This window comes from Hippichthys cyanospilos, chromosome 13 (genome assembly GCF_059441005.1).
Source record: "Hippichthys cyanospilos isolate Australia breed blue-spotted pipefish chromosome 13, RoL_Hcya_1.0, whole genome shotgun sequence".
NCBI classification, from domain to species: Eukaryota; Metazoa; Chordata; class Actinopteri; order Syngnathiformes; family Syngnathidae; genus Hippichthys; species Hippichthys cyanospilos.
Genome location: NC_142381.1, coordinates 16094667 through 16119935, shown reverse-complemented (window position 1 = coordinate 16119935; position 25269 = coordinate 16094667). Strand labels below are relative to the sequence as shown.

At 37.5% G+C, this 25269-nt stretch overlaps 1 protein-coding gene across 1 annotated transcript; it reads left to right on the top strand.

Moving 5' to 3' along the window:
- Nucleotides 1-25246, top strand: atp10b (ATPase phospholipid transporting 10B). The gene is made up of 21 exons (XM_088431733.1): nt 1-468; nt 3953-4157; nt 4402-4487; nt 4908-5014; nt 5878-6009; nt 6251-6378; nt 6450-6702; nt 9626-9825; nt 12136-12294; nt 13583-14075; nt 15769-15869; nt 17340-17466; nt 17535-17719; nt 19203-19470; nt 19607-19683; nt 21004-21129; nt 22217-22417; nt 22584-22664; nt 22740-22844; nt 23277-23449; nt 23708-25246. The coding sequence occupies exons 1-21, from the start codon at nt 59-61 to the stop codon at nt 23946-23948; spliced, it is 3858 nt and encodes a 1285-aa protein (XP_088287859.1). The 5' UTR covers nt 1-58; the 3' UTR covers nt 23949-25246.
- The last annotated feature ends 23 nt before the right edge of the window (nt 25247-25269 follow it).

The following is a 25269-nucleotide window of genomic DNA, read 5'->3' as shown; positions in this document are numbered from 1 at the left end:
CAGTAGAGATGGAAGAAAATAAAGCTTGCTGAGGAGTGGGAGAACCGAGATCTCGTCCATGGCGTGGTGGAACCCCGTGGCCCTGATCAGGGACGGCCTGACAGGTCAAAGGGTGCGCGAGAATGGCCTCCGCCACTTGGTATCTAATCTACCTTATGAAGGCCTGGGGAAGAAGAAGCAACCCAACCGCTACTTGCCCGGAAACGCTATCAAGACCACCAAATACACCCTCCTGCTCTTTTTACCTATCAACCTTTTTGAGCAGTTTCACCGGCTAGCAAATATCTACTTTGTGGGGCTTGCTATCCTCAACTTCGTGCCTGTCGTCAACGCTTTTGAACCCGAGGTGGCACTTATCCCTATCCTGGTCATCCTGGCTCTCACCGCCCTCAAAGATGCCTGGGAGGACTTCAGGAGGTACCAATCGGACAAGAAGCTCAACAACATGCCGTGCTTCATCTACAGCAGGTAACATCCGAAATGTGCATTGAGAGCAAAATGGTGCATTCAAATAAACGTCTGCATGAGCGCGTGCAGCGAGTGTCCCACAGTGTGTGTGTGTTTTCTCCTCCTCCTCTGCGTTTGAGCCCCCTGTGGGAATTCTCGACTTAGAAATAGAAATTGTGTGGGAGATTATTTCTCTTTTGAAGAGGCTCACAACAGAGTATCTCGCCACGGCATTGTGCACATTTGATGAAAGCCTCAACTGGGTGTTGTGTCAGCAGAGACGCTAAGGTTAGCGGGGATCTATTTTTGAATCACTGGTGTAAAATGAATAATTTACAAAGGAGGATAAAACTCTGTCATTTTTCCCAACCATTTCAGTGGTGTGATTTTGGAGTCCAGTGAGAGGAGTTGTGGAGAGTGTGTATTTTCTTGCATGTGAGGCGGAGGTTTTCCACGAGACTTTGCAGTGATGAGTTTAACCCCCGTGAGCAGCCGTTTGCTTTCATACACTGCACAAAAATTAGTTAGCATAGGGCTAGGGCTAGGGCAGGGGTCGGGTACCTTCAACATTCAAAGAGCGATTTCGACCTGGTTTCCACCGATAAGACAACACTGAGCCGCAGACATTTTGTTATATCTGAAATGAAGATGTACACACACACACACACACACACACACACACGCACAGTAGACTCACGCCATACAAAATTAAGTTGGGATCGTAAGACAAAATCATCGTATGTCGGGCAATATAAACCTGTGGTAATTAGCTAATGCGTATAAAGCCCCAGGGAAAAAGATCAATATTTGGTATACATAATAAAAATTTACAACAAAATAGTAAAGTAAGTGCTACTTATATATAATGTACATGTATACAACTGACATCATAAATAAAAAAATATATAAAAGAAAAATGAAATTTTATTTACCTTTGAGTGACGTGACTTGAGCTAGTTATGGCCATATTTCCTCGCAAGGGTAGCCTAGCCTAGCCTTGCGAGGAAATAAATTTCCGTATTTCTTGATTATCTCCAGCTTCGTTTCCATACGAATAATCTTCTTAGGTCACTCTTTAACATCACTAGCAATCTTGGGACCCATGGCTAACCAATTCAAGTTTGAATTAAGCAATAAAATGCATAATAAATAGGTTATTGTAAGCACTTACACAAGATCAAGTCTTTTGCATATCGGCATCTTAGTGACACTGTGAGGCCGACCAATAGCAGACTGCAGACAAGCAGCTAGCGATGCTGTGGCAATGTGCTTATAGATTAGTTATTGGTGTTTGCTGCATTGAATTAGTAATTTATTGATGTTTGCGGTGTAATTGAACACATCTCCAATCAACTATGTCAGGGGTGTTTAAATCATTTCTATCATGGGCCACATTGTAGTTCTAGTTTCTGCGTGCCCTTACAATTGTGAAGTCAAATAAATTTGAAGATCGTCACACATTTACACATTTTGAAATCAGAGGCAACTAAAAACTGTTCAAAAGGTGCATTGATAGCAAAAAAAAAAAAAAAATTGCAAAAGTTGAAGACAACTTGAAAATTTTGTTGTTTATCCTGAAACCTGAAGTCATAATTAGCATTTCGTGGGCCACATAGAATTATGTGGAGAGCCGGATCTGGCCCCCGGGCCTTGAGTTTGACACAGGTGAAATACATGAACAGTACTCGCCTTCTTTTGCTTCCGCTATTTTATGTTTGATTATTTTGCTATACCTTGTTCATGAAACTGATACGGAATTGGCACAACATATCTCACTGTCCCACGTTGTTATTTCCCATGATTCCTTGACACGGAAGTAGTTCTAGAACAGTTATGACGTGAACGTGAAAGTAAATAAATTTGGTTTTTATTGGTACATCGTATAAATTGCTACGATAACTGTGTGTTTGCATGGCCCAAACAACTGGTTTGCTGGATTTTAAAAAATGGGACATCAAGACACATTGCTCAAAATTGAGATTGTCCTGGTTGAAACGGGACATCCGGTCATCCTAAGTTACCATGGGTGTTGAAGATATACCTGTGTGCGTGTGCATAAGTTTATGTGTGTAGTCTTGGCCTTAAGTACGGTGAAGACAGACACTTGTCACCTCAGCCTTAAGTATTGAGATAAGCAGCCTTTCTCGTTGGAAATGCTTGACTTTTTTCTATGACCATTTACAGAGTTTTTTTAAAAGTCAATGCAATCTCATGAAGGGCTAATTTCCAAAAAGAACAACGTTACCATGGGTTTCTACACAATACATCTGACGCAATTTATCATCTGGGCCATCTAATCTAGTTTATCTCAACTTCACACACTTGTCAATCCTCCTGCGCTCAAGCAACCCAAACAAGAAACTGCTGTTCTGCACGAACAGTTCAGTAAGGTTGTCTCAGGTCATTTTTTCCTTCCTATAACGATGGGCTGAACACGCCTAAAGCAATCCATAACTGAAGAAAAAATGATAACGTCTTTAATGCACAGGCAGATGAAGGCCATGCAGTGTTGACTGTGCAGCTACTACAAAGTAATGATAACAGTACACTCTACCTTTCGTCACTATTAGCTTAAAATAAAATGTTATCTTAAAAAATATTTGCAATTGTCATTTCAAATGAGGATCATCTTGGATTCAAAATAATCAGTATATCAGAGCTCAGTATAATACTTTAACATAATACGGTTTAGTTGTTTTATCCTTTTTAGCATGCTACATTACCAATCCAGGTGTTTAGCTAGCTAGCTTCTTAGATATATGTACATGTATGTTACACCATGATTTAATTCCATACACCACCTATCTATCTATCTATCTATCTATCTATCTATCTATCTATCTATCTATCTATCTATCTATCTATCTATCTATCTATCTATCTAGATAGATAGATAGATAGATAGATAGATAGATCTATCTATCTATAGATAGATCTATCTATCTATCTATCTATCTATCTATCTATCTATCTATCTATCTATCTATCTATCTATCTATCTATCTATCTATCTATCTATCTATCTATCTATCTATCTATCTATCTATCTAGATAGATAGATAGATAGATAGATAGATAGATCTATCTATCTATAGATAGATCTATCTATCTATCTATCTATCTATCTATCTAGATAGATAGATAGATAGATAGATAGATAGATAGATAGATAGATAGATAGATAGATAGATAGATAGATAGATATTAGAAAAGATAGAAATTAAAAACACAAGCTGCTAAATATACATATTCTTCATCTCACTGGATCCCAGGCGTGGTGTTGAGAGGAAGCCACCCGATCAGGTTGTGCATGAAGGGCAGCATACCTGCAGTTGTCTGTCACTGCTAGTTAGCCAGCGCTACAAGCACGGCTACATATACGAGATTTTCCATGGGAAGCCTCACAACCTGAGGGAAAAAAAAATGCTTGATTCAAATGTGAGTAGCATGCATGTGCGCAAATCTCTCATGTCTCCCGTGAAAACAATAGCGGTGGGTCTTTCAGGAAAGACAAGCAATTTGTGGAGCGTCGTTGGAAGGATGTGCGAGTGGGTGATTTCGTGAAAGCGCTTTGCAACGAAATCGTCCCTGCAGACCTCCTCCTACTGCACACATCAGATCGCAATGGGGTGTGCCACATTGAGACGTCCAACCTGGATGGCGAGACCAACCTCAAAGAAAGAAAGGTGGTTCCCGGCCTCTGCATCACGGTGAGCACGACTAGGAGTTTCACTCATTCTTCCTGCCAGTAATAATGACCAAAGCAAAGTAAACTGATGTGACTTACTGAAAATGTATAATTAGTTTGTAATGGATTCTGCCATTATAAATACCACACTAGTTGGATGGCAAACAAACCATTTGTTCTTCAAGTGCTGCCATACTGGATCTGTGATCTAGTAATCATGACGTCACTCTGGAAGGACTGGTTAGATGACACGCTCTTTTCAATAGGTGCCGGACTTTGAACCTGAAAGTTTCAACAGCGTTGTGGTGTGTGAAAGGCCCAACAACAATCTGAATCACTTCAAGTGTTATGTGTGAGTATTAACTACAGTTAATCCTCCAAAGTCAAACACAATAAGTTGTATGACGAATGCTAGTACTGGACAGATGATGATGATATATATATATATATATATATATATATATATATATATATGTAAAAGTGTAAAAGTTTAATATTCGTTGGAAGTTCCGCACTCGAGGCAGATGGGTGCCTGTATTCATGAAACCTTTCAGAGCAGAGCAAAACCTAATTCTACCCACTCGCTGCACTTTCTGATGCCATCAGAGGCATCATTAGAGCTGTAATAGACTCTAATCAATTTCCCTGTGAGTTACAAATCGAAGAGCTCATCTCTTCTTCCTGCCCAGCTGTGGCCTAAAAGGCAGACAATTGAAAATGTGGGATGTATACAATGAATGTCTAACAAGGAGTATTCTTTCTTCTGCCACAGAGAGAAACCAAATAAAGAAAAGGTGGGCGCTGGAATTGAGAGTCTGCTGCTTCGAGGTTGCACTGTCAGAAATACCGACCACGCTGTCGGCTTCGTGGTGTATGCTGGTACTTTGTCCTACCGTCTCTATGGCTAGGTTTACATTGCGCAGATGCAGGTTTACTGCATAGATAGATAGATAGATAGATAGATAGATAGATAGATAGATAGATAGATAGATAGATAGATAGATAGATAGATAGATAGATAGATATCTATCTATCTATCTATCTATCTATCTATCTATCTATCTATCTAGCTATCTAGCTATCTATCGTATTTGAACGCACTTTCAATTTCAAATGATCCAAGACACGTTTAGAAGTAAACGAACTCAAGCTATTAACCCTTAAATGGTATTCCAGGTCATAAAGCTAACTGAGAATAGAACAAGTTATGCTCCTATCTGGAGGCTTCTTTGAAAAATCAAAATTATAAAACATATCGTAACCACCAGGAGGAATCCTTGTATCTGGGAGACCCTTAAAGTGAAAAGTTTTTTTCAACTGTAAGCAATGCATCATGAAAGTTAGCAAATAATTTGTAACACTTTGTATTGGTCAAGAATTTGGGAAAACATCTCCCACAACACAACAATCCCCAAAGTTAGTTAGCTTTGACTAAGACAACCCGTAAAGTTTGGTCAAATCGACCAAAGTAATGTGCTTTTCCCTTCCCTTTTCCCTTCCTTTTTCCCTTATGTTCAGACCAACTGTTTTTCGTAACCCTATGTCAGCAATATTTGGCTAGCAAGGAGTCTTATTCACACATTCGTACAAAACAAAAACCTAACTACCCTAAGCTCTGTCCTTAATGTTTTGGCTTCCTGTTGAAGGCATTTTCAAAGTCATTTTCATCCATTTTTAGGCCCAATTAGCCTCATATTGAATGTGTGTTGCCGCTAACTGAATGATAACCTACCCTCCTCAAGGCCATGAAACCAAGTCAATGCTGAACAACAACGGGCCAAGATACAAGCGCAGCAAACTGGAGCGGAAACTGAACGTGGACGTCATCTTTTGCGTCATTCTGCTCCTCGCCATGTGTCTCGTCGGAGCACTAGGTCGGTGACGGATTACATAACCAAACCATGAAATCATTATGGCACTTTATGTTGAAAAGCTTTTAAACCTATGAGTGGGGCGTTTCATTTGCACCAGCTGCTGATGGGTCACTTTGGCCCACAGCCCGTTTTTCTGAATGATGATGGGGTGCAGGGGGGGTGAGGAAAGGTGTGGTGCTAAAAATAACCACCCTTTTTGTGCCAGTCGATGTGATTAAGTCTTCTGTCCTTACATATTTAGGTCACTTTTTTTGGCGGCAGGCACTACCTGGGGTGCCCCCTTACCTTGTGCCCAACAGCAACGGCCATGTGGACAGTCCCAGTCTTTCCAGCTTCTACATGTTCTTCAGCATGATCATCCTACTGCAGGTTGTAACAACTCTTCACCTCTTCATTTTCTCTGATAAAGATGTTTGATTTATCATCTAATCCTTTTCCAGGTCCTGATCCCAATCTCCCTCTATGTTTCCATTGAGCTGGTGAAGATCGGACAGATCTTCTTCATAACGCAAGACATCGACCTTTATGATGAGGAGACAGACAGTCGAATACAGTGTAAAGCTTTGAACATTACAGAGGACCTGGGACAGATTGAGTACATCTTCTCCGACAAGACAGGCACGCTCACGGAGAACAAGATGGTGTTTCGACGTTGCTCCATCATGGGCATGGAGTACCCTCACAAAGAGAATGGTAAACATCAATATGCTTTTTACAGTATGCATACTTGTTGGATTTCTGTATGAATTCAGTAGAGGTATAACAAAAAAAAAAATCAATTCACTAAAGTATCAGGATTCTCATGTACTACTATTCAGAATCGATATAAAATTACCTAAAATTGACGTTGCGAATGTCAATTTCAAAATATACATGCCAAATAATACATGGAGATTGTCAGGATTACCTCGGAATCCAAACGGGTAGCGGACTCCAAACAAGCAGTCGCAAAAAGGTATGAAAAATGGAATTCAATAACTGAAGGAGCACACACAGCGTGAGGAGGAAAACAAAAACACAGAGAGCAAAGTACAACAAAAGTAAGTCTAAAAACAAAGCGAGACACAAAACGGTCGGTAAGTAATACTGTCCAAAAGGCAAACCAAAACGGTGACACACAAACAGTCGGATAGAAAAGTACCAAACTAGATAGGCATAAAAGTACAACATAAAGTGTGACACAAAAAACTGTCGGTTATGAAAACAGGAGATTGACAAAAGTATCAACTAAAAAATCTGCCACAAAGAGTTCCAGGGACTAAAAGTAAACACGCAAAACACAGAGAAGAGTAAACTTGGAAATCTTGGGGGAAACAGTAAACTGAGAAACACACAAGGGGCGAGGAATAATGTCTTTCTCCTGTTTCTCTTAAGAAGGTCGCTGATGACCGATGTGTGACAGGTGTACAGCCTGCGACTCCACCCCCTCGTTAAGGATGGAATTCTGCAACCACAACAAGAGAGACAAATTAGCAAGGAACATGACAAAGAACAATGCAATGGCCGTAATTTGCTTTTATTTTGAAGGTGGCCTTCGTGAATGTTTTTATTGGCATCACATCATGTCCGAACCAACGTCAATACACACCATTAAATTATCATATTCAGTCACTGATTAAGGGTACTAAAACTTGGCTATTGAATACAAAGGTCATTGTTCAATACGACACAATTCTCCAGCGTAAGCGCTAGCCCTTAACTCCATTATACATTCAAAAGCAGGCGAACATTTCCAACTCTGAACGAAAACAGGTCCCTCTATGAAGCAAACATCAATAACTGAAAATATTTAAACATTGCGGGCTTTCTATCAGTCTATAAAAGCTCACATATATTATGAAGAATGATGGAGATTAAATTTCTTTGACATTTGACCTAATTACAATATATGGTCCATCAAATCACATAGGTTTACAATTCCTGATCAAATAACAAAGCTTCTATCTTCCATTGTAGTAGTTGGTATGTCAGTGGATTAAAATAAAGATTAGAAGTTGTGGTCCACATGCTATTTGATGGAAAAAAGCACTGTCTTTCCATTTCAAAAGTTAAAAAAAAATACACTTGAATGCCTCCATTTGTCATTTTGAGGTAGATAATGATCAATCTTACACACCATACACAGAAATCTTTGTCTATCAATTAGTTTTGAATCGTAAATCAATTTTGAATTAAACCATAGACCGTAAAATCAGACTTGAATCAAAATGTAAACCTGTCAAAGTTTCCCACTCCTTGTATTCATACACGCTTTGTGAAAGCTTTCCTCAAGCACGTACTGTTTAATAAATGTCAACAAAAAGTAAAAGAAAGCGATAATGACTCAGGTCAAAGCAAAAGTCATTTCTTTCATTTCTCATTGTTAAACATTTCCAAGGTTTGCTCACCACTCTGGAATGTGGACATGCTCGAAGGTGTTGTTTCGAAACCAAGATTAAACGTGTATTTGAGAAAGCTAATGAACAGAGTAAAAATTCATTGCTAGCCAAACAAAAGTTACCTCTGAATCTAAAGCGTGATTGGTAAGCATATTTTGGTAACATTAAAACTGATTTGAATTGGGGGAGCCCCAATCATTATGAGTAAATAAATCACACAATCCTCCGATATGTAGATTGTACTCTCGGCGAGGTTAGCGTATATGCTATGTTAGCGACACACAACACCAAACACAAAACAATACCTCCATCGACAAATGCAAAAACACTCTCATGAACTAATTCTCATCTTAGACTGACTTGTGAGAGGCAGCACAGTCCCATACCAAAAAAGACTAATAGTTAGAAAGATTAAATTAATAATCGAAGAAGCTAGGCCGGGGGGGAAAATGTTTAACTCAAGCGCCACAAAAGGTTCTAAAATTTTTACAAATGGGTCAGACCAGGAGCAGACGGATGGCATGTTTTGATAATCCACCTCATAATAGAAAAAAACGTGGTATATTATAGAAATGAACAAAAGTATTATGTGTTATTCAAGTCTCATGTATTTAACAATTTATTGAAATGACTCTTTCAACAACTGAAAATTAAATGAACAAAATAAAGCTCTTTTGTGCTGACAGATTGTTTTAAAGCATTAATAGTTCCGCTAAATTTAGGTTACATGCCAAATAATACATGGAGATTATTTGGCACTTGGTGCCCTGTCCATAGTTTTCCCTGAGCTATGCTAACTGTTAGCTTATCCAATAACTACATTAACTGTCCATTCTTCTTGTCATTTTTATTGCAATGCTAAATACATAATATTTTGCACGATCATCCTCATGCATCTACTCCATAATTTGCTTAGAATGTAAGACTATTCATTTACTAGTGATTCATTACTACAGCCCTATTGCTCTATTACAGTTTTGTTGTTTTATTGCCTACTTTATTATTTGCTCGCTTGTGGAATGTAGTCTGCTCGGGAAAGTGAACAGAATACATTTCATTATGTAGAATTACTATGCATATGTACAATATGTACAATGCAAAAAGTACTAAACAGACTAAAATCCGCCGTATTAACAAAATGTAAAACTGCAAATAAAAAATTGTCGAAAAAACTGAAAAAAAACTTTTTGTTTTGTTTTGTTTTCAACTAAATGCGATACACTTTTGGGGGTTTTCAGCTCTCCGCTTGGCTGTTATTGATGAACCGGAATCCGAAGAGGAGGTCATCTATAACCAGCAGCCACGACCCCCGCAACGTGGATGGTCTCTGGATGCTGAGGACAGCTCCCCCGAAGACACACAACGCCACCATGGAAGCAGACACAAGAACAAGTTTGAGTCAAACGCCCAGAGCAACGTGGCCTTCAGCAGTCCATTGGTAAGGATGTGCGCTTATTCAAAATTTGATTCCAGAGATGCTGGAGGGAGCCACTGGGGCTTGTGGATTTACTTGCGCTGATACTATGAGGCAGCTAAATAAACAGAGGAAATCATGAGGAATTGTCTTGAGGGTCTAAGTAGGTCACCCAAGGTCAAATCCGCAAAACACTTTTTCTTCAGTCATGATGAGATTGTTAATTCTTTTAGTGCTGTACGTATTGTTTAAATAAATAGCAAGTGAGGATGAGTCATTTTATGACTCGGGACAGACAATCTGTGGAAAGCCTTGTCTCCATGAACTGTGTTGTTTTAACAATGCTATTATTAGCATACACACGTCGAATGTCATGCACTTGCGCAAGTATTTGCAGCAAGGATGAGTTGTTTAAAAAAACAGTTTCGTTTGTGTATCAGTTTGATAGTTAACAGGCTACTTTCTTGTGCATAGAAGATTCCATTGATGTCAGTGTGACAAATGGACAATGGATTTCGAGATCCAGACCTTTAACTAGATTCTCAATGAAATTTAACTCTATCAGTGCCAAGCGTGATTGGAATAGAAAACCTCTTGAGGCCCAGTAAATTTTGCATTTTCACTCATCTTTCAAGGCCAACACAATATTGTGTGCGATGCCTATGTAAATATGGGTTGTATCATATGAAATATTGACTTCAATTGCTTACTTTGAATTGATTGTAGATAATAGCTGTGTTGTAAGTATGGAAACATTGCCATCCAATGGTCACAGTTATCACTACAGTGCTCAGTTGGTGTATACTGTATTAGGTAAGCATTAGTCAAGGGTGTCAGCTCCTCTCCATAAAAAAACGTATTTGACTAAAGTTTTATGATTTATTATTGTTTTTACTATTTTAAGAAATGAGGATCTTCATCCACTTTGAGGTCATCCAAACAACTGGTGTTGGAAGTGCCCAGGTCCAAGTACAAGCACTGGGGTGACCGTGCCTTCTCGGTGGCTGCTCCCAGACCCAGGAATAAACTCCCTCTTAATTTGCGCACTTTATCGGACCTGGGCCTCTTCAGATCAAGACTTAAAACCCATTTACTCAGGACGGCTTTCAATATTTAGTCGTGTGGAGACTCTCTTTTTTAAATCTTTTATTCTGTGTTTTTATTGCATATTCTGTGTCTTGAATTGTATGTGTTATTCTGTATGTTCTACTGTGAAGCACTTTGGTCCACCTCTAGGTGGTTGTAAAGCGCTATAATCATAGGTGTCAAACTCCAGTCCTCGAGGGCCGGCATCCAGCACGTTTTCCGGTTTTCTTTCCCAAACACATCTGCTTCAAATGATTAGCTCATTAGCAAGCTCTGCAGGAGCTTCAAAATGACCCCAAACATTTTAATCAGGTGTTTTTGATGGGAAAAGTTTAAAAACATGTACGATACCGGTCCTTGAGGACTGGAGTTCGACAACTGTGCGCTATATAAATAAAGCACATTTCCATTTCCATTTACATCCATGGCACTGAATGAGTTAATTGAATTATTGCTTGGATCTTGCGCCGCTCCTCAGCAAAGTTGAGTTGTATAATTTTAACACCTTCTTGCTAAGTGTTCTCTAGTTTTTAGAAATCTGCCCTGTAAAAAGAATAATAAATAACCCTAACTCTATAAATAAATAAATAAGAAAAATGCATTTCTTCAACACATTGTACAAACCTGCAGCCTGCCATTTTCAAAACTCACTCCTCCCACAAGAGACCTTTTGGACCAAGTCGCTATTGCAGATGGTCAAGCCGTGAGGCGTCAGCGATGAGCACATTTATCTTGGCTCAAAGTTGACCAAGTGACCGTGACTAGGCATATGGTCACGCTGGGTGCCATTTGGCTCGGACCACCAATGTCACATAAATGGAAAACATGCCCTATAGATTCATTATAATAAACGGTAGTAGTTCTGTGTCTGTGTTTGTTCATGGAGGACCACAACATGACTGACAAAGTCTCCATTGAGCTAATATTACTGACTGGATGTAATGCGAAGAATCAAACCCTTGATGGCTATCTATCTATCTATCTATCTATCTATCTATCTATCTATCTATCTATCTATCTATCTATCTATCTATCTATCTATCTATCTATCTATCTATCTATCTATCCATCCATCCATCCATCCATCCATCCATCCATCCATCCATCCATCCATCCATCCATCCATCCATCCATCTATGTTGAATTCTGAAATATCATCTCCTCCCCCCTATTCAAAATAAGTGATATTCAGCAGCTTCATAAGTCACCAACTGCAAATTAATAGGCTGATTTGATTCACTCACACAGGAAACAGAGGTGATTCCAGACAGGAGGCTGCTCCAGCAGGTCAGCATCGCAGAGAGTAACAGCAGCCAGCAGAAGATGGATCCATACCTTGACTTTTTTCTAGCTCTCGCCATTTGCAACACGGTGGTGGTTTCCGTGGCAACAGCTCGGAGACAGAGGGTGAGTGCTCTGTTTACTGTCACTGTGGATGGGAAATAAAGATGGAAGAGAGAAAGGATGACAGAGTGTAATAGAAGTAGACATTTATTTTGGGCCGTGCATCAAGTGACCAGCATGCATGCTTATGTGACATATGAAATCTCCTCTGTCTTTCTTATTAGACAATTAGTTATGGCTACAGAACCAACACAATACAAAATAATGATGAAATAGCATTCATTTATTCTTTACTCATTTAATGATATTAGGGGGCTGATATCCTCACGAGTTCAATATCAAAGTGGGTGAACATATATATATATATATATATATATATATATATATATATATATATATATATATATATATATATATATATATATATATATATATATATATATATATATATATATATATTCAATATATGTTGTCTGTCAATTGTCTGTAAATTGGGGGTAAAACCCTGTGCAAATATGCAAATTCCAAAATATGAACAAATATTCATACAAAATAGGGAAAACATATCTGACTATGCAAAACTGTAGCTGTAGTTTTAAGTTGTATTATCACTAATGAGCACTAGATGGCAGACATGTTTTAATTGATCTTACACCGGTTCTTATACTGCTCTGTATAACAACACTACTACACCAACATTTTTGGCACATCTGTAATAATAGCCAGGACATAGTACTCCACTAATATTAAAATATATTAGTTGATTTTTATGAAAATAAAAAAAAACTGAAGAAGTATATTTGTATTTAATGGGTAGTATCTTGATCCGCAGTCTGGTGCCATAATCACATTTTTATGCAAATTTTTGCACTGGAAAAAAATGACAATATGTGGTTATTTTGTTGTTCAAACCCTTGTTGTTGGGATATGCTAATTTATTATTTATACAAGCAGTTAATGGGTGGGGCACATATTTTTCTATTTTCTATATTCAAAATAGCAATTCATTTCAAACCGATTTTGCCAGTTTGCAGGTTTAACTCGTATTTAATTGCTTCTCTCATAATGAAATGGATTCTGCAGTTGTTTAAATTCTCCACTTTCATTTGTGGTCTGTGTTAAATTGCTCCTAATTTGTCTTTGCCAGCTGCAAAGATACCAAGCCTTTTCTAAATGAGCACGGTATTAAAGGTGAGCTATCCAGGGCAGTCGAGGCTACCTCCATTAATTTAGTTATATTTGGAAGTCAGACAAATGGGAGGAATCAGTTTGACCACATTTGTACAATTTAAGATGGAGCACGTCATCAACCTGTAGCCTTTAAAAAATATCATGTTTCATTTTCTTTCAGACTCAAGAATATCCAAGTTCCTTCCAGTCAACCAATCCGTTGGATAATATCTCCAATCTCTTGAAGAAGGCAGGCTCTCTTCGCAACATATTTGCACCCAAAAGGGACCGATCCTTCTCAGAAGCCTCGTTCAAAGAGGACGACCGCTTTAACCCCTTTTCAAATGCGGATGACTCTGGAGTTATCCCGTCACGTGCTCGGAGTGACGACTCGAGCTGCGCGTGCTACGAGGCCGAGAGTCCAGACGAAGCCGCTTTGGTGTATGCCGCCAAAGCGTACGGCTTCGTTCTGCTAAGCCGCACTCCCGACAGCGTGGCCGTGAGGCTGCCGTCGGGTCAGGTGCTGCTCTTCGAGGTGCTCGACACTCTGAACTTTGACTCCAACAGGAAGAGAATGTCAGTGCTGGTGCGACATCCCATTACTAAAGAGTGTGTGCTATACACAAAAGGTGCAGACTACTCGATCATGGAGCTACTGGGTGCACCATATGCTGGTGAAGACACTTTGTGCAGACTCAAGAATTTAAGAAATACTACACTTATTTAGCCATTTTCAGTCATATTCAGCCATTAAAACGCAATTTCATTTTCACAATTATTCAAACGAAACAAAACATTCAATCAGTTAGCTTGGCAGTATTTAACAGCTAGCTGTTAAATAATAAAGTGTAGGTGCTACTGAAGCTAGCTGCTAGCTTCTCCCTTCCTATTTAAACAGAAAACATTTCCTCGCTAGCTAGCTTACTCCTACCTAACAACATGAACAGTGAGTGAAAATTTAATTCAGCAACAATGAGGAATATTAATGATTCCTGACAGGTAGAAGAAGATAAGCAATTTTCCCCATATGATAGGTTCAAGCTAGGTATTTACTACGTAGGCTGTATTCACATGAACCTGACAAGATATATTTTTAGATGCTAGCACTTTTTGTACTGTTAGTATGTTAGTATGTCCTCGAACGACACCATATTCACTTGTGAAAATTGGCCTGGGAGAAGTGGAAGGGAATGGATGGAGCAAACCAATTTTAAAGCTGGTGGGCATTTGCAATTTTGTTGGTAAAATATTATATTTTAGCAAAATATTGCATGTTAAAACACTTATTTCTTTCGCTTGTTTGAAAAGGACATGCCGTGTTTTTTGCACTATAAGGCACACCTAAAAGTTCAATTTTCTTAAAAGATGCGCCTTATAATCTAGCATGCCTTATACATTGCATAAACTGAGAGTTTTCATACTTGGGAGATGAAAATATTAAATAGCTTAATCGCCATGAACTGTAAATACCTCAAATTTTATGTCTGCATTTCAAATATAAATGTATTTTTTACAATTGAATGTTTTTATAACACCCTGTTTGAAATTTTGATGTGCTGTCTATGTGAAGCAATTTATATAGGGACGGACTGCAAAACACGCAATTTTATTAAACAAATGCAACAAAGGTTTTTAAATTAACAAAACAATAAATTTTAAGGTGTTTGGCTGCAATTTAATTAAAAAATTAAGTTTTATATTTCATTGAATCATAATTATATTCTTTAAAACTCTTGATTCATTTTAGCATTGATTTAAACAGTCTTTTAATGTTATCGAGAGGTATTTTTTTTCCCATTCCTCAGAGAGTACTTTCCACAAATCATATTTATCCTTAATTTCTGATTATCTATTAATAAAGTTTGACTGACTTATGTGATTGTTATGTCGACATTCCCTTTAATGGCTGTATAATGCAACTTTAGAAATTTCTGAAGCTTCTATGCTATGTGCCGTATAATGCAGTACGCTCTACACTATATATGAAAAAAGTTTTAAAATAGGCCATTCATTGAAGGTGCGCCTTATAATCCAATGCGCCTTATAGTGCGGAAAATGTGGCACATAAAAACAAACTTAATTATGGGATTCAATTCAGGGGTGCTTGAGAACACATTAAAAGACTTCTAGAAAACGCCCATGATTTTTGGGCTTTAATTAAGCTCTTGAGCAGGTGATTCCATTTTCAGTTGCCAGCGAGTGAAGATGTGTTTTTAAAAGTATTTGGGGTAGTGAAATATAATTTTAGCGATAAAACTAGACAAAATATGAACTTTTTACTGCTGAAAATGGCCAAATAAGCAAAGTATCTTTTTACTAATCCAAAGTGAAACCATATGATTTTTTTCTTTGTTTCTCCTTGTCTAGAACACCTCAGTGGAAATCAGAAGAATGTGGTCGCAGATACTCAGTATCACCTCGACTGCTATGCTAAAGAAGGGCTGCGCACACTTTGCTTTACAAAGAAGGTACACAGTGAAGAATATGAACAAATAGAGAATGCAATTCTGGGAGGCATTTTGTGTGAAGATTGAGAGATCTGTTAAAAAATGTGGAATAAGATCGAATGGTGTGGAATGATGACATGGCATTAAATACTGTCCAGTACCATGACCTGAAATTAGTTGCTATACCAACTTGCTAAAGTTGGTATAAATGTAGAAATTTTACATTATGACCTTCGAAAATTAAGTAAATAGAGGAAAATATGGCTGGAAAAAAAACGAACAAAAAATGTTTAATTTTATATAATTTCTGAGTACTCCAATGGTAAAAATGTTTCTTTTTTAAGTTTGAATTTTTGGCATCAGCCAATAGGCTAGCTGAGTATTTTACCATTGCAATGGTAATTGGTAAAATTGGTAATAATAAATCAATAAATACTACAGTAGAAAGAAAGAAATTATTCAGTCCAAATAATTTAAGTTAGGTTGGATTTTTTTTTTGTGGATGAAAATGTTGTTTTTGGTAGGTTTTTTTTTTGTAAATTTGTAAATATTTTGGCATTAATGGGGATAAACTGTACATTTTGAAGTTGGAATGATTTGAATTGAAAATGAAAAAATGTTAACTATTAATAATTATTATAATTAAAAAAACTTTTGTGGGTCTTTTGAATCTGAAAATGTTGAAGTTTTGGCATTTGTAGGGATGTGCTGAACAGTTTGAAGTTGGAACTGTTTGGGGAAAAATTTTGGTAAGATTATTTTGGCATTAATGGGGATAAACTGAACATTTTCACAAGTTGAAATGGTTTGAATTGAAAAATTTGGATTTTTTTTTTCATTTTGTGGGTGTTTTTATGGTGATTTTTTTTTAGAAATTTTTGAAATATTAAAACTCCTTACTAAGGTAAAATGAATGAAGAGAATTTCAAATTGGAATGATGTAAAATGGAATGATGACAAAATGATATTTTGTCCAATCCTTTAACTTTTACATCAAAGGCATTTCAAATCAAAGGGAAGCATTAAAAGAAGGCACCAGGGAGCTGAAATTTCACTCAGATGGTGACACCATGTGAAAGTTTAACATGGCCTGACCACTTAGTTTTCACACTACCAGGATTTTGTCATCCCTTGGCTAAAATACTGTGAGAATGATGAATGTCCCAAAAACAGTCAAATACTGCACAAGCGTTAAATTTAGGAATATATTTTGGGAATAATTAGTGAAAATTTCAGTTAAAAATTTGAAATATGGGGAAACCATGACTTTTTGAAATGATAAATATATGCACAACTGATGTGAATTTCTGCAATATTCAGAAGTTAGAAACGAGAGAATCGGTCCAAAATCTTGAGGTGTTTACGTGCCCAAAAATTGCGAGGAATAAAATGGAATTTATGAAGGTGATGATGTAGAGTAGCATATATGGGAAGGCCTTCACGGAATTTGTGACCCACAATTCCAACGGCTCCTTGTTTGTGACGTTGCAGGTGGTGAGCGCCAAAGACTATAACGCGTGGTCCATGAGCAGACAGAGCGCCATGGCTGCCATCGACGGCCGAGAGCAGCTCATTATGGACACCGCTGTGCAGCTGGAGACAAACCTCACCCTGCTGGGTAACAAGCCATCAATCGGCACTCCTGTAAAACATACACCTATCTGTAAATCACACGTCTTCCCGCAGGGGCGACCGGCATCGAGGACCGCCTGCAGGAGAGCGTTCCGGACACCATCCTGGCACTGCGAGAGGCGGGGATCAAGGTGTGGGTGCTGACTGGTGACAAGCCCGAGACGGCCGTCAACATTGGTTATGCCTGTCGGCTGTTGGAAGACGAAGACCTGGTCATTAACATGAGTTGCAAAAACAAGGTGAGAAGGCGCTTCGCGGCCCTGCAATCTCGAACCTTAAACTTGATGGCCTGTTAAAAAAAAAAAGAAGGATGGAGACATACTTGACCCTTTTTTAGCCCTTTCACTTAATTAGTCAAACTATCACAAGATTTTAGACAATTCTATGCTTCCTCGGGACAAAAGGTCGGCTAATCAAGGCATGGTTGATAAGCTCACTTTGGAAGAACTTGAAGGGCGTGACCTCAACCCCGTTAGGGTGAATTACTTCATATTTCTGTTAGAAGACTGGAAGCTGTTGTTTTAAGTACCGGTATGTTTTTTAAAGAGTCCAGACATTCAATCCCATAATAAAAAAAATATATATATAGTGTGTATATATATATATATATCTCTATATATATCTCTATATATATCTCTATATATATCTATATCTATATATATATATATATATATATATATATATATATATATATATAATATATATCTATCTATCTATCTATATATATATATATATATATATATATATATATATATATATATATATATATATATATATATATATATATATATATATAAGTAAATTATAAGGTACTAATGTAATCAAGTACCTTAAAGAATGAAGTACTAAAGTAATTTACCTCTTTATGTACTTAAGCATTAAAGGTATCGATTATTATTCCAGGTACAAAGTAATCAATTTCAATTGCTATTAAAGCCGCAGCGTAAATGTACATAACTACATAAATGATCATAAAAGCCTAAAAATATACTTTACTCCTCTCACTGCCAATTTCATATGACAGCAGTGAATATTCATGATGGTCACTTAATTAGGCTTTAAATTTTGACATGGACTTCCCCCTCTTTTTAAAAGTCATCTAAACATTTGAGCACTTTTATAATATAACGAAAGGTCAAATCCCTCTGTGAAAGGTTCTGGTGTCAGGTGATGTAGCAAAGGCCGGAGTCGTTCATAATGAGCAGACCAAGTAAGCTCGCCACACGACTTAAATAGCCTTGAATTGCAGTCTGTCTTTTTTCTTTGTCCATTGGACTTGTCATGGATGATAAATGGAGTTTCCACCAATACGAGAACGAAGCCATTCATATCTAATTAGTAGCCTAATATTGAACCCTCGCGGGAAATATCTCTCCTCCCGTAATCTACAGTGCCGTTTTATTGGTTCAACTATTTTTACCAGCGTTCACTACCGCGGAATGCACTCTTCGTTTCATCACCTCACACTTTATGTGACATTTTGACTGCATTGGATTGATGGAAACAAAACAGGATGTATGTAGCCCACTCTACAGCAAAATAATATAACTTACCATAAATTTTGGATTATAAACTACACCGGTATAGGATATTTACAACATTTTTTTTAACTGCCTGCTTACAGCAACAGATAGGTGTCAGATAAGACGCGCTGGATTGTAAACCGCAGGGCTCAAATCATGAGAATAAAGTTACAGTCTGAAATGTACGATGTTTCTTTAGCTCATCTGCACTTCCATCCTGGACTGCACTCTGGAGGAGGTGAGGCGATATGAAAACGACCCTCGCAACGTGGACACCACCCCGGACATCTCCCTGGTGATTGACGGTCGCACCCTGGCCATGCTTCTGTCGGAGGATCTGCGGGGCCGCTTTGTGGAGCTGGCAAGGCGCTGCCGCTCGGTGCTCTGCTGCCGGGTCACGCCTTTGCAGAAGAGCGGAGTGGTTAAGCTCATCAGGGAGAAGCTTAAGGTCATGACTCTAGCTGTTGGTAAGTTCGAAAAATTCAGCTCTTCAGGTTCATCGGTTTTCTGACACCTCGCGAAAAGCCATTCTTATATATGAATAGACTTTTCCTCATCTTGTGATAAAAACCATCTATATGCACATGTACCCTGTGACCATAGGTGACGGTGCCAATGATGTGAACATGATCCAAGCAGCCGATATTGGAATTGGGATTTCCGGTCAGGAGGGGATGCAGGTTAGTATCATTAAGATTGTCCAAACTGTTCATTGTTTTGCAAAACTATTGTATCTGTAATGAAGTGATAAATAAGTATTGTGGACTGTCTCAAGCTAATCGCAGCAACAATTGTTAAAGCTCTACCTGACAGTAAAACGGATTGGAAATGTGGAAACGTGGTGAGAGAGCCAACTTCAAAATAAAACTTTTCTTTACCAAACAATATATGGATACAAATGCCTTGGTACAGCTTTATTATGAAGTTGTTCCTGCCAGTGTGTCACTGAATAATAACTAGCCTTGGGTTTCTTCTGCAACTGTTGCTCGCCACTCCCAAGACAAAAAACACAATTGTCTTCTGAAATCACAATCTATTGCCAATTCAGGTTGCTAACAATCTGATTAACTCATTCAATCCCAAAGACTTTTTTTTTTCAAGCATCTGGCTGAAGGAAGGTCTGAAAATGTCTATTATGGAATTAATTAAGTACTCAGGTAATCAATTACTTTATGTAATTAAGTACTGAAATGATCAACAACTTTAGGTAATAAGTACGAATCAATTACTTTACATATTAAAGGACTAAAGTAACCGATTACTTCAGGTATTTGATTACTAAATTATGATTACTTCGAGTAATTGAGTGATTACATGCTGCTTGTGTAATCGATTATTTTTGGTAATAACTACTAAATTAATCAATTTCTTGGGGTACTAAACCATTGAGATAATTGATTCCATCATGTACTAAAGCAATCAATTACTTTAGTAATTAGTACTTGAAAAAAAGTGAAAATATGCCCTGTGATTGAATGAGTTAACTACGCCGATAATGATATTGACATATGACGGGTGTTGCCAGTTTACTGGTGACTTGGGCGCCGTTATTCCTTCTATTATTAGCCGCTAGCTATCAGTGCTCGAGTGCTCCATTTAGGCTGGCGTGATAGACTTTAATGTTACGTCTCCTATTCCTACTGATCACTTTTTAACAAACCATACTGATTTGAATGTGCTCTTCCAGAGGAGGAGTAAAGTTGTTTGCTGTTCAACACAATTTAAATTTAAATTTCACAAAATGTTGATAATCAAAGGATTATAATAGTTGTTGGCCATTCATACCAAAGAAGAAATCTGTTTATTTGGTCTCTTGTGATTATTATTGCTTTTCGCCAAGCAAAATTTCATCCGAATATTGGATATTTGATTCTGATTTTCTGTAGGATATTCCAATACAAAATACACTCAATAGCTGCAGCCCTGTTGTCTAACCTCCCTCGGATAATGCTTTTGATTTAAAGATGACTAATGTGTAATAATGCCTTTTTCATTTGCAGGCAGTCATGGCGAGTGACTTTGCTATATCCCGCTTCAAACATCTCAAAAAGCTCCTGCTGGTTCATGGACACTGGTGCTACACGCGCCTGGCCAATATGATTATTTACTTCTTTTATAAGAATTTGGTAGGTCTACTCTATACAATGCAGCTGTAGTGTATCAACAGTATCCTGTGCTCTGGTCATCTAACCCAGTGGTTTTCAAATGGGGGTATGAGTACCCCTGGGGGTACTTGCAGGAACTTCAGGGAGTACTCGAGATTTTAAATTAAACAAACAAACATACAAAAAAATCTTTGAACATTATTACTGACTTCATTAATTGTTTCAGGAAAAATAAGTTCATAAAACAAAGTTTTTGTTCATCAGGCTATTCAATTTAATTTTTGTAAAAAGCCAGATTCTCCCCTTTACTAGAATGGTTCGACCCAACTTGTCATGTGCCACTTCTCGTTACCTGTCAAGTTAATGATTTATTTTTGTGAATATATCTCTACTATGATCCCAAAAGAGGACACTTTAAGAGGAATATTTTTCTGTGGACAAATATTTATTTATAATTATTTCTTTTTGAGAACCGGTCTGACATTTTATGTTGATTATTTTTTGGGGAACAAATATTTTTTTAATAATTAAGTTAATGATTTATTTTTGTGAAGAGATCTCTATTGTAAAAATAATATATAAGAAATATATATAATATATAATAATAATAATAATAATAATATATAAATATAAATATAAATATAAATATAAATATAAATATAAATATAAATAAATATATATATATATATATATATATATATATATATATATATATATATATATATATATATATATATATATATATATATATATATATATATATATATATATATATATATATATATATATATATTGGTTTTTTTTAGAACACTTTATATTTATTATTTTTTGTGGAAAAATCTGTATTATTAATTAAGTTATATCTTTTTTGCACAGATATTTTCTGTGATCCAAAAGAGGACACTTTAGGTTGAAGTTTGATAGGGTCTAAAGTTTAATAAATCAGACACTGATGGCATTTTATAAACATTTTTGGGTTTTTTTTTCCAAACCAAAAATGCTTTGCACTACTTAGGGTACTTGGTTGATGATATATTTCGCAGGGGGTATCTCACTGAAAAATGGTTGAGAATCATTGAGCTCACCAATGTTTGTGTAATTTCTCCAGGCCAATGTCAACCTGCTCTTCTGGTATCAGTTCTACTGTGGCTTCACAGCAACAGCAATGCTGGACTATTGGCTGCTGATTTTCTTCAACCTTTTCTTCACCTCCGCACCTCCAATCATGTTTGGGATCATGGACAAGGATGTTTCAGCCGAGGTGCTGCTGGGCGTTCCTGAACTCTACAGAACCGGGCAAGGTGCAGGGGTCAGTAAAAGTCTATACATATATATGCAACTTTTTTTTTTTTTTTTTTTAGCTGGAGCCTAGACTGGTTATTCATTTGTTTAAAAAAAATCATAAAAGAATCAAAAAGCATTCTAAATAAATTCAATCATAACATAATAATATATTCTGTGCATCACCATTTTAGGAATATCGTTTTTCCACCTTCTGGGTTTCTATGCTCGATGCCTTCTATCAGAGTCTCATTTGCTTCTTCATTCCATACTTGGTAAGAGAAAATTCAGCCGCAACGTCTATAGCCAGTTGGTCTGCATTCTGACATCATCATGTTTGGTTTTTGCAGGTTTACCAGGATTTAGATGTTGACGTGTTCACATTTGGAATGCCTTTGAATGCAGTTTCCTTAATTACCATCCTGCTGCATCTTGCAATAGAGATCAAAGCCTGGGTAAGAACCAATCGATAGTCATGACATTGGTTACATTTCGAGTTGTTTTGACTTGAAAATATTATATTAGAAAACATAAAATAATATGAAGTGAAATTCATGGTGGTGAAATGTGTTCAAGGCTTGAAATGTCATCATTAAACTTTTTTTTTTATCCATTATAACACTTTTATATAATACATGAACTGTCAACATGCATCACTTGTTAGGAATATGCAATTTTTTGCCATTGTAGAATAAAAGTGTAGTTGCTCATCTACTACAGTAGATGGCAGTGGTGCTCTCATTCATTTTTGTTTTATTTTGGGGGATTGGTGCATTTCAAAGCTTTCCTAAAAAAATAGTAGTTCTTTTTTGTTATTCTTAAATTAATCTATATTTCTCCCTTTCTATAATATTATTAAGTATCCAATATTTATTTGTGGTTTGTAGACTGTGGTTCATTGGATCATCATGCTGGGCAGTGTTGCTTTGTCCATGATCCTGACGCTTTTATACACCACCTGTGTTACCTGCAACTCGTACTCCACCCTTCAGAACCAACTGGCAGACCCCATTTTCTACCTTATCTGCCTCATCACCACTGTGGTGGCCCTATTGCCCAGGTATATATATGCTGCTGTTTTAACTCCCCGAAGCTGATAAAATTCACGATTCCACTATTGCAATATTATTTGGGATTTGTAAAAGTTAATTACGGTGTCAAGATAACTATAAAAATCAAGAGTGTCTGCTTCTCATCGTCCTCCTGTTCACCGCCGCCTCTCAAAGTGAGGATATTTAGAAGGAATGCCCTGATTTACATCAAAGTGCCGCATGTTTTTCTCTGGCCTACTTTCTCACCACCGCACTCTCTCCCCCAGGTACACGTTTCACGTGATGAGGAACTCTATCTCCCCAACCCCGATTGTGCAAGCCAGGCATCTGGACCGCCTGGATGTGCCCACAAAGGAAGCGTGGATCAAAGAGTGGAGAGGCTACAGAGGCGGAGGGGAGGTCAAACACTCCGACCTCTCAAACCCGCCTTCTCCCAGCACTCCTCGGATCCCAACTTCCCCTGATTATTTGGGGAACGGAATCACGCTGACGTCTTTTAAAATATGAAAGACCACAAAAGTACTGTAGTACATTTAGAATGATAATTTATTTGGAACATTCTTGGAAGTAGCTCAGCAATGGAGCACTTCAGCGTGGAGCACTTTCATGAGGGAGAGAAAAACTTGATTCCTCTTTGCCATGTGGACTGTAATTAAACTTTTTTTTCTTCATTTGGTGCCACAATGAACAACACATTAGCCAGTTACCTTCTTGATAGGTAGTAGTGGGAAAAAAGGTTTCACTCTGTAAATATCACATAATGTCACTTCCTATATGATGGAATGAGGCTGGTCCTACACTGCACATGATTTTCTTTTTTTAATGACATTTATCCTGTGGTTGGAACAAGTGTGTATGTGCGTGTGTGTTTTCAACTATTCATATGCTCTGCATCGTTAGAAGTGGCTAATTCCTTATCACACAGAAAAGCTTATGGAAATTCAATGCTTCAGCTTAAAACCACTTGTAAAAAAGGGGCTTGATTTAACATTGGCATGCTTCATTTCTGTAGGAGCGCTAACAGTGCCAGTTATATAACACTCCACTACCTGCAGTTTAATCGATGCTGCCCTCTAGTGTTGGGAAGATATAACTGCACAAAGGTCAAAGGGACGCAGACAAGGGAGACATTAAATGTTCGATAACGCTTCATTGTAAATCGTTTCGAGACACACGTCTGAGACTATAGCAAAATCCCACAGCTAATACACGTGTGTACCAATTTGAGATACATGTACCATGCAGCAGTCGTGTATTCTTTTATATTAAAAATGCTACACATTTTTCTCAAAACTTAAAACTGTTCCTATCAAAATTATCTTACATTTGTCAGGTAAATACACGACGAATCAAGAATTGCAGTGCATTTACATCCAATAGAAACACCCATGGCAGCTGGGGGCGGAACTTAGGGGTTGTGACACGGTAAGCCTACTACTGACATTGCAGCTCTGCTTACCTTTTATCCTTTGCTTAACAGCGCAGTGAATTAAATGGTCGGATTGGTTGTCGTTTGGGAGGGTTTTATTTCTATATTTCCATATTCAAGAACGGAAAGCTGCCTGATTTGCTCCCGAGTAGCTTTTTGCATAATGCCGCAACATACACAAATGCACACACAGGCCATGAACTATATAGGGTGGTCTTTGCACTTTGTAAGATGAAAATTATTTGGGTAATGAGACGCTGTTGTAAATGGATGGATGAATAAGTAAATTATAACTTGCTTTTTGTCAAAGTATTTATTTTTTCCATTGAATAATTGGTAAATTGGTTTAATTTAAATAAAAAAAACTCGCTATGTATTTTTCTTCTGTGTGTTCTATGA